This window comes from Neovison vison, chromosome X (assembly GCF_020171115.1).
Source record: "Neovison vison isolate M4711 chromosome X, ASM_NN_V1, whole genome shotgun sequence".
NCBI classification, from domain to species: Eukaryota; Metazoa; Chordata; class Mammalia; order Carnivora; family Mustelidae; genus Neogale; species Neogale vison.
In genome coordinates this window covers 82,004,952-82,017,202 of record NC_058105.1, presented here as the reverse complement: position 1 = coordinate 82,017,202, position 12,251 = coordinate 82,004,952, and the positions used below count along the sequence as shown (strand labels likewise).

The 12,251-nt window shown below is 38.9% G+C and overlaps 1 protein-coding gene across 10 annotated transcripts in view; it reads right to left on the bottom strand.

Moving 5' to 3' along the window:
* The window catches only part of HUWE1 (HECT, UBA and WWE domain containing E3 ubiquitin protein ligase 1), a 169,904-nt gene that overhangs the window by 27,710 nt on the left and 129,943 nt on the right, over positions 1-12,251 (bottom strand). For all 10 annotated transcript variants that reach the window (XM_044234530.1, XM_044234531.1, XM_044234529.1 and 7 more), the window contains 8 exons: positions 11,616-11,811; positions 10,010-10,177; positions 8,745-8,890; positions 8,263-8,329; positions 7,177-7,391; positions 3,554-3,765; positions 2,933-3,115; positions 149-321 (listed from right to left, as the gene is read on the bottom strand). In XM_044234530.1, the coding sequence (XP_044090465.1) occupies positions 149-321; positions 2,933-3,115; positions 3,554-3,765; positions 7,177-7,391; positions 8,263-8,329; positions 8,745-8,890; positions 10,010-10,177; positions 11,616-11,811 (1,360 nt within the window). The remainder of the gene's footprint in view (positions 1-148; positions 322-2,932; positions 3,116-3,553; positions 3,766-7,176; positions 7,392-8,262; positions 8,330-8,744; positions 8,891-10,009; positions 10,178-11,615; positions 11,812-12,251) is intronic.

The window sequence follows — 12,251 nt, the reverse complement described above, 5'->3', positions numbered from 1 at the left end:
GATTCCCACACCACTATGACAGATCTCTGGAAGGCCAGCAAGTTCCCAGGGAAACAGCACCAAGCCAGAACAGTTGTGATGCAATGCAACCATAAAATAGCTATGCCCACCCAGCCAGCTCTTCAGTCCATTGGCTCTGATTCCCTACCTGGGTCCTGCTGGTTGCTATTGGAGTCCTGAGCAGCTCCTTGGGCATCCTGCTCAGACTTGCTCTTGCTAGAAGCACTCTTGCTGCCAAAAAGGCTACTGGGCTGGTTAACAATCCGGGAAAGTGTTTCCAAAGGCTTCAAAGCAGCGTTGACTGTGTTTGCCATGTTTGGACTGAGATAAAGGAAGATACAGAGATGGACTTAGCAAAGAAACTCACACTAAGGAGGAACCAAGACTCATCAGAGTATAGCTGATTCCAGGGATGAGGCATGGAGGGTACAAGGTGAGTCTGGGACATCTTGTTGTGCCAGAGGCTTTAAAAAATTAATGGGGTCATCATTACCACAGGTCAAATATGAAACACTGAAACATCAACAATAATGATGGTAATGGCATTACATTAAATGTAAAAAGAATCTGCAGCCATAGGGATACAAATAGGCAGAAGGAAATCTTCATTATAAAAGAATGCCTGCTAATAAACAGGCATGATAAAGTCAGAAATCATCACTTTTCAGACAACAATGAAAGTGATCCAGGCAAAGATCACCAATAAATGCTAAAACTATGGAGTTAAAAATCCTCAGGGCATAGGATATTCATATCATCTTCATGTGAACTCAAAGCATCACCCCATAGAAAACTTATTAAGTACAAAGGGAAAAGCTAACCTTTAACTGTGATCAAACCTAGCATTACCAATAATGGACAAATCAGTATTATGTATCTCCTGGTGTGATGCACCAATAAGGGCAAACATCACCTATATACTATTCATGCAGGAAAGTTTAACCTAAACCTGAATATAAGGAAGCAATTAGATAAATCCAGATTATGGAATATTCTACATTTGTCTTTCTGGATCCTTCAAAACAGTCAAATGTCGTAACAAGAAATATGGGATAATCAAATGCAATTAGTGATGTTCATTGGATCCTGGACAAAAACCACTCTCCCCTCAAGGTGTAATACTTGGAATAACTGGGGATATCGGAGTACGAAATATATATTGAGTACTATTATATCAATGGTAAAATTTCTTAGATGTGATGATATTCTAGCCATGTAAAAGAATGTTTATTTTTAGGAGAAACATGCTGAAACACTCAGAGGTTAAAACATCATGTTGTCTGCAATGAACTTCAAATGATTCAGCTTCTAAATGGGGGAACTCAAACAGGACAGAAATGATAACCAGTGGTTAATCCAGATGAGACATACGGTACTCATTACACTCCTGAGTTTGAAATTTTTAAACGTTTTAAGAAAACTGATGAGGGGCACCTGGGTGGCTCACTGGGTTAGGCCTCTGCCTTCGTCTCAGGTCGTGATCTCAGGGTCCTGGGATTGAGCCCCACATTGGGCTCTTTGCTCAGTGGGGAGCCTGCTTCTCCCTCTGTCTCTGCCTGCCTCTCTCCCTACTTGTGATCTCTGTTTGTCAAATAAATAAATAAAATCTTAAAAAAAAAAGCTGATGAATTTGTATCAAAAGGACAAAGAAGTCAGTCTGAGGAGGCCCCATGGGCCAAAGATATAATGAGAAAGAATGACTGCAGTGGTCCAAATAATTCAATTACTGATTTAAAAAAATCAGTGAAAACAGAAAATTGAAAGCCAGAGACAAGTTGCATTTTGGGTGGTGATTAAGTCTACTGATTACTCTAAAAATTGGTGACTTAAGGAAAAAAAAAAACCAAAGTTTTTATCCTGCCTTTTCAGTAGGAACTGTATTTCAGGGTAACCAGACCACAAAAATGCCAGCTAATAGTGTAGAAGGAATGACAGAATTGAGAAAGTTATCACTGATAATCCCCAAAGAAATTAGAACAGGAAAGGATTATCACTTACTGTTAAGATCATTAATTAGGTATACGGCTGACAGGAAACCAAACATTTATACAGTGCCAAAATACTAACATAGATTACTTTATAGTAAGAAGGTGGAAAATACAACAGTACAATGACAATTATCACTTTAGTCAGTTTTGCCATGACAGAATATGAGATGTACATCACTTAAGATATAGCCTAACCAATAACTTTAAATTGCTCCATTAAGCTTCTAGCTCTAATTAGAAGTTTACAGAAAACAGGAAGTAAAGGAATTGCAATGGGCCAAATCTGGAAGGCAGGATATTCTGCAGGATGGCAGGCCTGATCACCTCAACAAGTTAGTGTCACTAACAGAAATAAAATGAAGATTAAAAAAATTAAGGTTCTGTGTTAGAATAACAGAGATTCAGAGGACATAATCAGAAGTAATGAAAGATCTGTAACTAGATTCTGGTTTGCACAAAAATTTTTGAATATGGATTCACCCCAGGTTACACAACAACATATGTAACATCATTTTAGTAAAAAATACATTTTGTATGTATGTGAAGAAAACCACTGAGAGATATGTGGTAGGTAACAGTGATATCTGAGTGGCAGTGATATCTATTTTTGCTCATCTGTAGTTCTCATGATACACATATAATTTTACAATAATAGGTTATTTTTAATTAAGGTGGGGAAAGCTTGGGAAAAAATTATTCATACAGTCTAACTCTGGAGTTTGCAGGACATGAGAAAACTAAGGCCTGAAGAAAGGCAAAGTGTCTTGCTTAACCACGATACTAAGAACTCAGGTTCCCACCTATATCCAAAATCATTCCTATCACATTGGTGGCTCACTACTCATCTGACGAAGATATAGGAAATACAAGCAAATGAAGAAATAAAAACAGCATGACTAAAGAGAGGGCAAAAGCCTGCAGCTGGGATTCAGGAATAACTTTACCTAGACAGGTCCAGACTGTGAGGCACTCTTGCCAGGTCATTAACCAGTCCCTTTTTTAGGAAGAGTCGAATGATGTTGTTCATGCCATTGTGCTGGGTCTTGGCTGTGGCACTGCTGTAGAAGCTGGAGGTGGAGGGGCAGGACTCCATGATAGTACTGATGATACACATCACTGCCTGAAGCCTGGGAGAGAAGTGTGACACCTCTATCATATGAATACTGCCTGTTTTTTGGTGTCTTCACTAACTCACCACAGATAACCCTCCTGTGCCCTCAGTATTTCCTTGTGGAAGTAACATTGAAAGAGGTGAGAGCTCACTCCCTGAGTGGTAGCACTTAGTTTTCTTTACACATAATTTAAAAAGTGAGACTGAATAGCCTGTTGAACATCAAGACCTCAGAAATATAATGAAAACATCCCTTTGTTTTTTTCTCTAAGCTGTATCCTCTTCCAAATGTAATCAATACTCTAGGTATCTGGAAGCACTATTTGAGAGGACCAGAGGATACACAGTGCCAGTGGGACCAGAACTCTTGTTCAAGTCCAAGGAATCCCATGGACAAGGAATGCAGTAAGGGGATGCTATTGGTTACTAGCACTACAACAGGCATGGAGTTTACCTGGCATGTTTCTCTGTACTCTCAGCCATAGCCAGTGCCCGTCCCAGGGCTGCCTTTACTTCATTCACAAGGGCCACTTGGGCATCTGTGCCACTCCCTGCAGCAGCCAGGCTTGCGAGGAATAAGCGGGCCAGGGCAGGTGTGTCCTTGTCTTCCGCATTCTGGGTATGTGGGAGGAGGTGGTCCAGAACAAAAGCTAGCACACTGCAGTCCTGAAAAGTCATTAACCATGACATTTACTCACAAGCATAATTATGCCATGTTATTTGCATATCAACAAGGTACATATACAGAGATTTGATCCTTCAAGTCATCCCGTCAATTATCAGGTCTACTTTACAGATGAGAAGACCAAGGGTTGAAGGTACATGCTAAGCGAGTAGCAAATCCAGATTTTATGATTTTAAATCTCATTCGTTTCTCATTACACAGTTTAAGCACTTTTACTTACATGTCACTTGGCATTTCTCAAACACTTTTATGTGTGATATTTGACAGAACTGTTCACAGTAAACCTATAGAACAGTTAAGCCAAGTTCAGTATCTTCCCCGTCTGACAGATGGGTAATCTGAGGCCCAAAGAAACATGGCCTGCACAGAAAACTTAGCCCATGGAAAGGATTCAAATCCTGATTCATAATTGAGTGCTACAATTCCTTCAGTATTCTATTAAATTGTAATATTTACCGATACCTACAACATGCTAAGGAACGTGGGCTAAAAAGTGGCAGGAATTCGAACAGCAGTCACAGATATGGATATGCAAACATATTTAATGAAGAGTTACATAAAATAGCAAAAGAGGTCCAACAAGGGAAGGAAACTGAGACTTGTTCCTTCTTTCTAACAATCATTTCTGCCCTGGTAATTCCCTACATTAGAAAGGAACTTCAAACAGATTTTGGATCAAAATACATAAATGATTTCAGAATTAGAAAGAGATGATGGTTGCACAAACACTTAATGTACTAAATGCAACTCAACCATACACTTAAATGCTTAATTTTATGTAAAATTTGCCTCAATAAAAAAAAGCACTGAAGAATTGTAAAGTCTAGATAATTAAGTAAGGTAGCCTAGTTAAGATGGAACTTCTTAGAAATAAAAAATTCCCAGTAGTGAATACAATACAAAATTGTATAAATATGTTATGTGACATTATTACTAAAAACTGGAAAAAAAGCTTTGCAATTTGAGAAAGCAGTGTGATGCAGTAAAGACACTTGGATTTGTAATCAGAGACCTGGGTTCCAATTCTAATCCTGCTACTCTGCAGCTGACCTTGAGCAAGCTAACCTTTCTGAGCCTTCTCTACTTCTCTGTTAAGGGTGGCAATACCAATCACCTTCCAGTCCTGAGGGAAGGATCATCAATAGCATTTATAAAGCACCTAGGAGTACCCAGTACCACAAGGTCACGTGACATGTATTAAACACATGCTTAATAAATTTACAATTAAATGTCTTATTCCACCAGTAACTACAACTGACGTAATGATTAAAAACTTTCAAATAAAATGCCTAATGTATGTTTAATACACGTAACTCCACAAAAATACTTGTATCCAGAATATGTGAAGAATTCAATAGAAAACAAGAATACAAGACTTGGACACATCACAGGAGAATATCCAAATGGCCAATAAAGACAAGGATATTTTAACCACAATGCAATACCACTACAAATCCACTAGATCAGCTAAAATGAAAAATGAGAAAAATACCAAGTGTTGGCAAGGAGGTGAAACAACCTGAACTCCCATATGCCATTCTTGGTGATAATATAAATTGACACAACCGCTCTGGAAACTTTTGGCACCATTTGCTAAAGCTAAAGAGACCAGCAATTCTATTTCTAGGCATATACCACCTAACAGAAACACTCGTACAGTTTGATCCTTGAACAACACGGGTTTGAACTATTTCTAGGCATATACCACCTAACAGAAACACTCGTACAGTTTGATCCTTGAACAACACGGGTTTGAACTGTGTGGGCCCACTTATATGCACCTTTTATTTTTTTACAAGTGGAATAAATTTAAAAGTGTAAATACATTTCTTCTTACGATTTTCTTAATCATATTTTCTTTTCTCTAATACATATAGCCATACAAAGTACGTGTTCATTGACTGTTTATGATATTGGGTAAGGCTTCTGGTCAAAAGCAGGCTACCAGTAAAGTTTCTGAGGAGTCAAAAGTTATATGTGGATTTTCAACTGCATACATGGAGTGGGGGAAGGGTGTGTTGGCACCCTTAACACTTGTGTGTTGTTCAAGGGCCAACTGTGTATGTTCACCAAGACATGTTTAAGAATGGACTGTAGCAACACTACTTTTAATACCTCTAAATGGAAAACCACCCAATTGTCTCTCAGCACTGGAATGGATAAGATTGTGTTACATTTACACAAGGGAACTCTGTATCAATTTTGCGAACACATTAAACAAAAAAGAATCCAGACACAAAGGAGTATGTACTATAAGATTCCATTTATATCAAGTTGCAAAACTAACCTGTGGCAATAGAACTAAAGATAATGGTGACCTTATAGAAGCTTAAAGGGGAGGGGGAAATGTACAAAGGCATGAAGGGGTAAGCTTTTATAGAACTTGTAACATTTTATTTTGGGTAATGGTCACCCAAGAAAAACTGATGAGTTATTCAGGAACTGTGTATCTTTGTATGTATTTTAAAAACTTGGATTAAAGCCAAAATAGCTTAAAAAATGGCAGCTGCTTTTTTATTCTTTGCCTGCAACATTAATGTCCCCATTCTACTCTCAAAACCTTTACTACTTACTAACCATAAAGTTACAATATGACAACTCAAAACAAGATCCACTTTATGACAAAAAATTCCCTGGGCACCCCTTTTACATATATGGGAACATCATCTAGTTTCTTAGAGTGCCCTCTCACTTGAAAAATAACTTAAAGATAATTCCGTATCAGGACATACAAAATATTACTTCATTTTTTCTCCAAGCTCTGAAAGACATTTAGACTTTCCTTATATTCCATAGTACCAATACTATTAACCACATCAGGTGTCTTAGCACAGGTGCTGAGTACAATTGGAAGATAAACACCCATATTCTTGTTTATTTGGCTTGTTCTACAGTCCCCTAGACAACCTTATGCAGACACTACCTTTTCCCTTCAAACCATTTTCTTCTACTAACATAAAAAGGAATGGAAAATCATAAAACAGCAAGTCCTTGATTTTGTTTTCTTCCAATTCTTGTCTATTTCTACCTTTAAAATATCTCTTCAACTCACCTATTTTTTCCTGCGACTTCACCAAGATGCTGTATTACCTAGATTGCTATCTAGATCAGATTCTTAACTGGTCTGACTCCAAACCTTGCCTTTTGTAGCTGCTATACTGCAGACCAAGTAGTTTTCTACAAAACAAATTAACAAATGGCACCAACTCACTCCCTTTAAAATGAGCCTGATAGCACCACATCACTGGAAAATATCTAACTTCTTCATTGTATCTTAAGAGGCCTCTGCCTTGCAACACTGGGCTAGCATGCATAGGTTCCCAGCAAAGAGTGAGACACATCTGTATCCAAATGTTAACAGTATAAAGCCTCAGGCGTACTGGAAATATTACCTCTTTAATCAGTTCAGACTGGCCCACAGTGTAGCTGTAGTTGGCAATCAGGGTAGCAATACCAACATAGGACCTCACCAATTCTGCCAGAAGACGAAGAATAGTGGAGGTGGGCATTAAAGGTTTGCTGCCTTTGCCTTTCTGCTTGCCTTCCTCAGAGGCCCGGTCCCCTTCTTTATCTTTCTTCCCATCCCGAGACTCCTCTGGAGTTGATGCTGTTGAGAAAGAGCCAAACTCTGGTTCAATTTCACGTTGAAATATTGGCAAACATCAAGTCTCAAGTGCAAGGAGAATACTCCTCCTCCTCCACTTTAGGACAACGGTACAAACTGAAAGTCCCCCTCACAATGCAGCGGAAGGACAGATAGCTAAGATGACAGGTACAGCAGGGAGGCTATTCACGTATCTTCTGTCACTCCCCTTCTTTTACACATAGTTTTATGCTCCAGAAATACTGTATACTCCAAAGATGCCTTATACATCTTTTTACCTTTTCCTTCCCACATGTCTCCCTGGCACGCATTTACTTATCTAGCTTAGCTCAAAAGCTAATCTCCTCTATATATCCTTTCCTGTCTCATCCAGGAATACTGAGATGCTATTAATCACATGCCCTCTATATTTTATCCCAGCAGTTGTGTCAAGTACAATGTCTCCTTGCTTAGATCTCGAAGATCTTCTCTATCCAAGGAGCAGCAGCTCTTGGAAGGCATCCTTAAAACTGCTTCCACATGACACTGCTATAAGGCAAGAATCTACTACATAAACCTTAGAGCTAGAATTGTGTCACTGGCACCAAAGCTCTATAAGCCAGCATGAAAGCCAACAAAAGAAATATATGGGGTGGTTTAAAGAGTACCTCTAAAGGATCATACCACAGCAACCATTACTTGGTTATGTCAGTTTTATTAATCTTAACATATAGATACCTTTATTTACAGAATACTGAGCTCATCCTTGGGAAAAGTTCATTTAGATAAGTAAATGTGACAGTTATGCCTATATTCCCATACCTCCTGCCCAAGACACCCAACCCAGTTTCTTTGTCCTCTCTAGAAATAAGAACAAGAGAAAGTAAACCATTACCTTCTCCTTGGGATGTCCCAGAAGTGGAAGTCTCAGTGGAGGCACCATCTGCAGCAAAGACCTGACTCTATAGAAGAATATTCATGAGCCATTATTAATTTCAAAGACAATTATCCCTAAATGGTAGGATCCCTTCCCAGGGTACTCATTGTAAATGCTACAGATTATCTTTAGCTGATCTTTTAACCACCTTTACCTGCTATATACTATAATCTGTGGGAATCAATCATTATAAACAGTGACTGGGAGATTGGGGAGCAAGGACAGGGAAAAATGAGAATGAAAAATCAATTTAAGGAAATGTTTCCAATCCAAACAGAGACAAATCCCAGGGACACCCTAAATTTATTTTCATTTTTAGGCAACAGATAATTGACAGGTATATCAAAATCAGTACCTTTGAAATTTCCCAAGCATAAGCCTAAATATGGAGAAAAGGTATTGGAAAGGGAAAAGGAAATAGGAGGTTGGAATTGACTTACATTAATGGAAAAACCTGACTGTGTATCAAAGTCACTGCTCTGACGAGTAAGTGACCGGTACTGCTGGTATACATCATCACCCATGTCTTGTAGGAGTTGGCCAACCTCTTGGGTCATACCCCCAGGTTTAGGGTCAGATTTCTCTGCTAGAAAAGCAAACAAAAACAAAACTCACCTGTAACTGCAACGTCAATGCCTATTTGGCAGCTTGGTCAATTTTGCTCCAACTTACTGTGACTATTTATATGGTGATATTACCAGGCTTTCACTTAAGAGGAGAAATGTAGTATAACCAAAAGAGCATGGATGAAAGGCTCATTCTTTCACTAATTAGTTTTGTGACCACAGGCAATCTACTTGGTCTGTTCAACTTTCCTCAGCTGTCACTGAGCTTAAATGAACATAGGCAGTATTATGCCTAATGTAACGGAGGTCAATAAATGTTTGCCCTGGCTATATAGCTAAATTATTTTTGGGGGTTGGGGAAGATATGAGGTGGAGTAAAGGTTCTATGGTTGTAGAAGAAACAAGGAGCTCTTTACAGATCAGAGCGCTGAATGGATGAAAAGCATCAAAGACTCAGATTTTCTTGACTTAGTAAAGACTATATTCATCAATTTTTGGCAATTCTGTGAGACCTATCAAAGAAATATGTCCCAAATAAAATACAGAAGGATATGACTGGAATGAAAGTTGAGGTTCCAAGTAATTCATTCATGACTTTCCCAGTACTTACAAGGAGCACCTTAGCTAGGAATAAAGGTGGATTGAGATGGTGCTCTCAAAGATCAGGAAGCCTAACTACACCTTCTAATACTGATCCCAGTTTTTTGGGAGATAAAGATGTTTTTGTTTCTGAGAATGAAAATATTAGAGACACCTTGGTATTTATTTTTCTGTCCACAAGATACTATCTCCTCTTTAACCTTTTTTTATTCTTTCCTCTGTATGGGATGGACTCTCATATGTCAGCATTCTCCTCATCTCCTCCTAAATGGTAATTTAAGACTTACTTTAGAAACCACCTGTTCTAAGAAACTTTCCTACAGGCCCCAACCCCCACCAAGTCAGGTGCCTTGCTCTAGGATTCACCACTACTTTGCCATCTGTCATAATGTATGACCACTAGTTTTTTCAGAAAAGGACATATGTTTTATTCATCTTGATTCCCAGTACATGGGCACATAGTGAGTGCTCATTAAGACTAAGTTGGTTGAAATATCCAGGCAAAGTGCCCAGACTTCTGAGGTATGGTAGCTACATACCTTCCTCTGGAGCATGGTATGCAGCCAGGGCATTCAGCATATCATAGATCACCTCCTTGATAGTATCAGGAATGACAGGCAGAGGCGAGGGCTTCAAAGGGGTTGTCTTTACCAGCTGTACAGCATTAGGACCTTTAATTCTAAGATTCTCAAATTCATCATCTGAAGCTAAGCCAAAGTGAGACAGAGAAAAATCAGTCAACAGTGAACCAGTACCTACCCTTGGTTGGGGATAAAGACTCAGAAGGGGGCTTGTATAACCTTTAAGCTTGGGACAGGTGGCCATTTACAAATAACGTTCAAGTAGCCTATTAGAAAATCTGGCTTTTACTTTCTCTAAATCCCACAGGATTTATTAGAGCAGTACAAAATAGTAAATAGAATACAGGCAAAAAAGAGTACGCCTTTTGCCTGGTGCCTAGATGGCTCAGTCGGTTAAGTGTCTGACTCTTGATTTTAGCTCAGGTCATGATCTCAGGGTCATGAGATTGAGCCTCACATAATCAGGTTCCATGCTCAGCTGGCAATCTGCTTCTCGGCACCACCCCCCACCCCTGCCATGCAAATGAACAAATAAATCTTTAAAGAAAAAAAGAAAAAGAATACAGTCTTTGTAATTGGGGAGACTTTGTTCTGAAATCTAGTTCTATTAGAGGATAATGGCCAAATTACTTCAATAAACCTGAATTTTTTTTATTTTTTTAATTCCTAAAATTTTAGGTTTAAATGAGATCGCACATGAGAAATGCTCAGCACAGAGAGCCAGGTACATATCTGAGGCTCCCAAGATAAAAGAGTCCCCTTCCCAACCTACCTTTTATTTTAAAAAGAAAACCCACAACCCTACAGAAAAGTTTAAAGGTTAGAATAAATAATACCCACACTTTTCATCTAGAATCAACATTTGTTTATCCATAAATATATTTACCTGCACTTAAGATTGGGGATATTTTCCTACATAACCACAATACCATCATAACACCCAAGACATTTAATAAAGATATAATTATCTGACTATACATAGTCAGTATTCAAATTTCTCTCAATCTCTTTATTGGGTCCAGAATCCCATCAAGGTCGGTAGTTCTTTCTAGTTTCCTTTTACCACCTAGGGTAACCTTGCATTTTTTCTCCTTAATACTTTTGAAGAGTCTAGGTTGGCTGCCTTATAGAATATCTCACAATTTACATTTAGTTGTTTCCTTGTAATTGAATATAGGTTGGACATTTTGAGCAAGAACACACTGATACTGCATATTCCCTACTGCATCAGGTGAGTCGTCACATGTCTACCTGTCTGTCAATTACCACTCTCTCTGTAAACCATTCACAGTGTATAGAAGCTCTGTTGTCACACCAAGACAAATTCTTTGAAGGCAAGGACTAAATTGAATGAGACCTTGCTTTCTCTGGCAGGGATTACCACAGGGCAAGTAAGAGGTACTGAAGTACCTTTGAATTGGCCCACATGACCAATCAGTCAATGTCCCAACACTTGCCTACCAAAGAGGCTTTCCAAGTTATAGGTCTCTTCACAGAAAATCTCTGGGGTTATACTAGGCCATAGACTTCAATATCTCAAAGGCCAGGGGAAGGGGACACTCACCAGTTCCTGACCCTCGAGGGGCTGGAAGGGCAATGCGGATACAGCAGTTGGCTACTTCTGTGAAAATGTCTGGATTGCGGCACGCAGCTGGCCCAAGGACACGGAGGATGTAGTTGATCTCCCGAGAACCAAGGCTGCCAGATACAACACCAGAGGTAGTGCTACCAGCTCCACTTGTAGCTGCTGAGCGAACCACCTTGTAAAGAGAAGAACACTGCTGATAAGACCACTTTTCAAAAATACAAATGCATTCAAAAGAGTTACCAAGGTTTTTAAAATACTATCCAAACTCTGCCTCAAGACAGTAGATGACAGCTTTAGATTTTTGAGAAAAGATGCACTTGGTCTTTTAAGTCCCACTCCTTCCTGATTATAAAAAAAAGTTACAGTATTCAGCATATCCCAAAACTATCAATTATTACACCAGATGGCATGTGATCTTCATAGAAATTGGCAAATATATCTAGACCACTGATCATCCATATAAATTATAGCTCTCATATGTAAGTGCCAGCTCCTAGCCTTCCCAAATGCTGTCCCAATTTTAAGCCAGAATGGTTCAAACTCTAAAAATATGCAATACTGATATCTTGGTGTTCAAGAACAAAATTAGACATTTTCTTTATGTCTCAATCA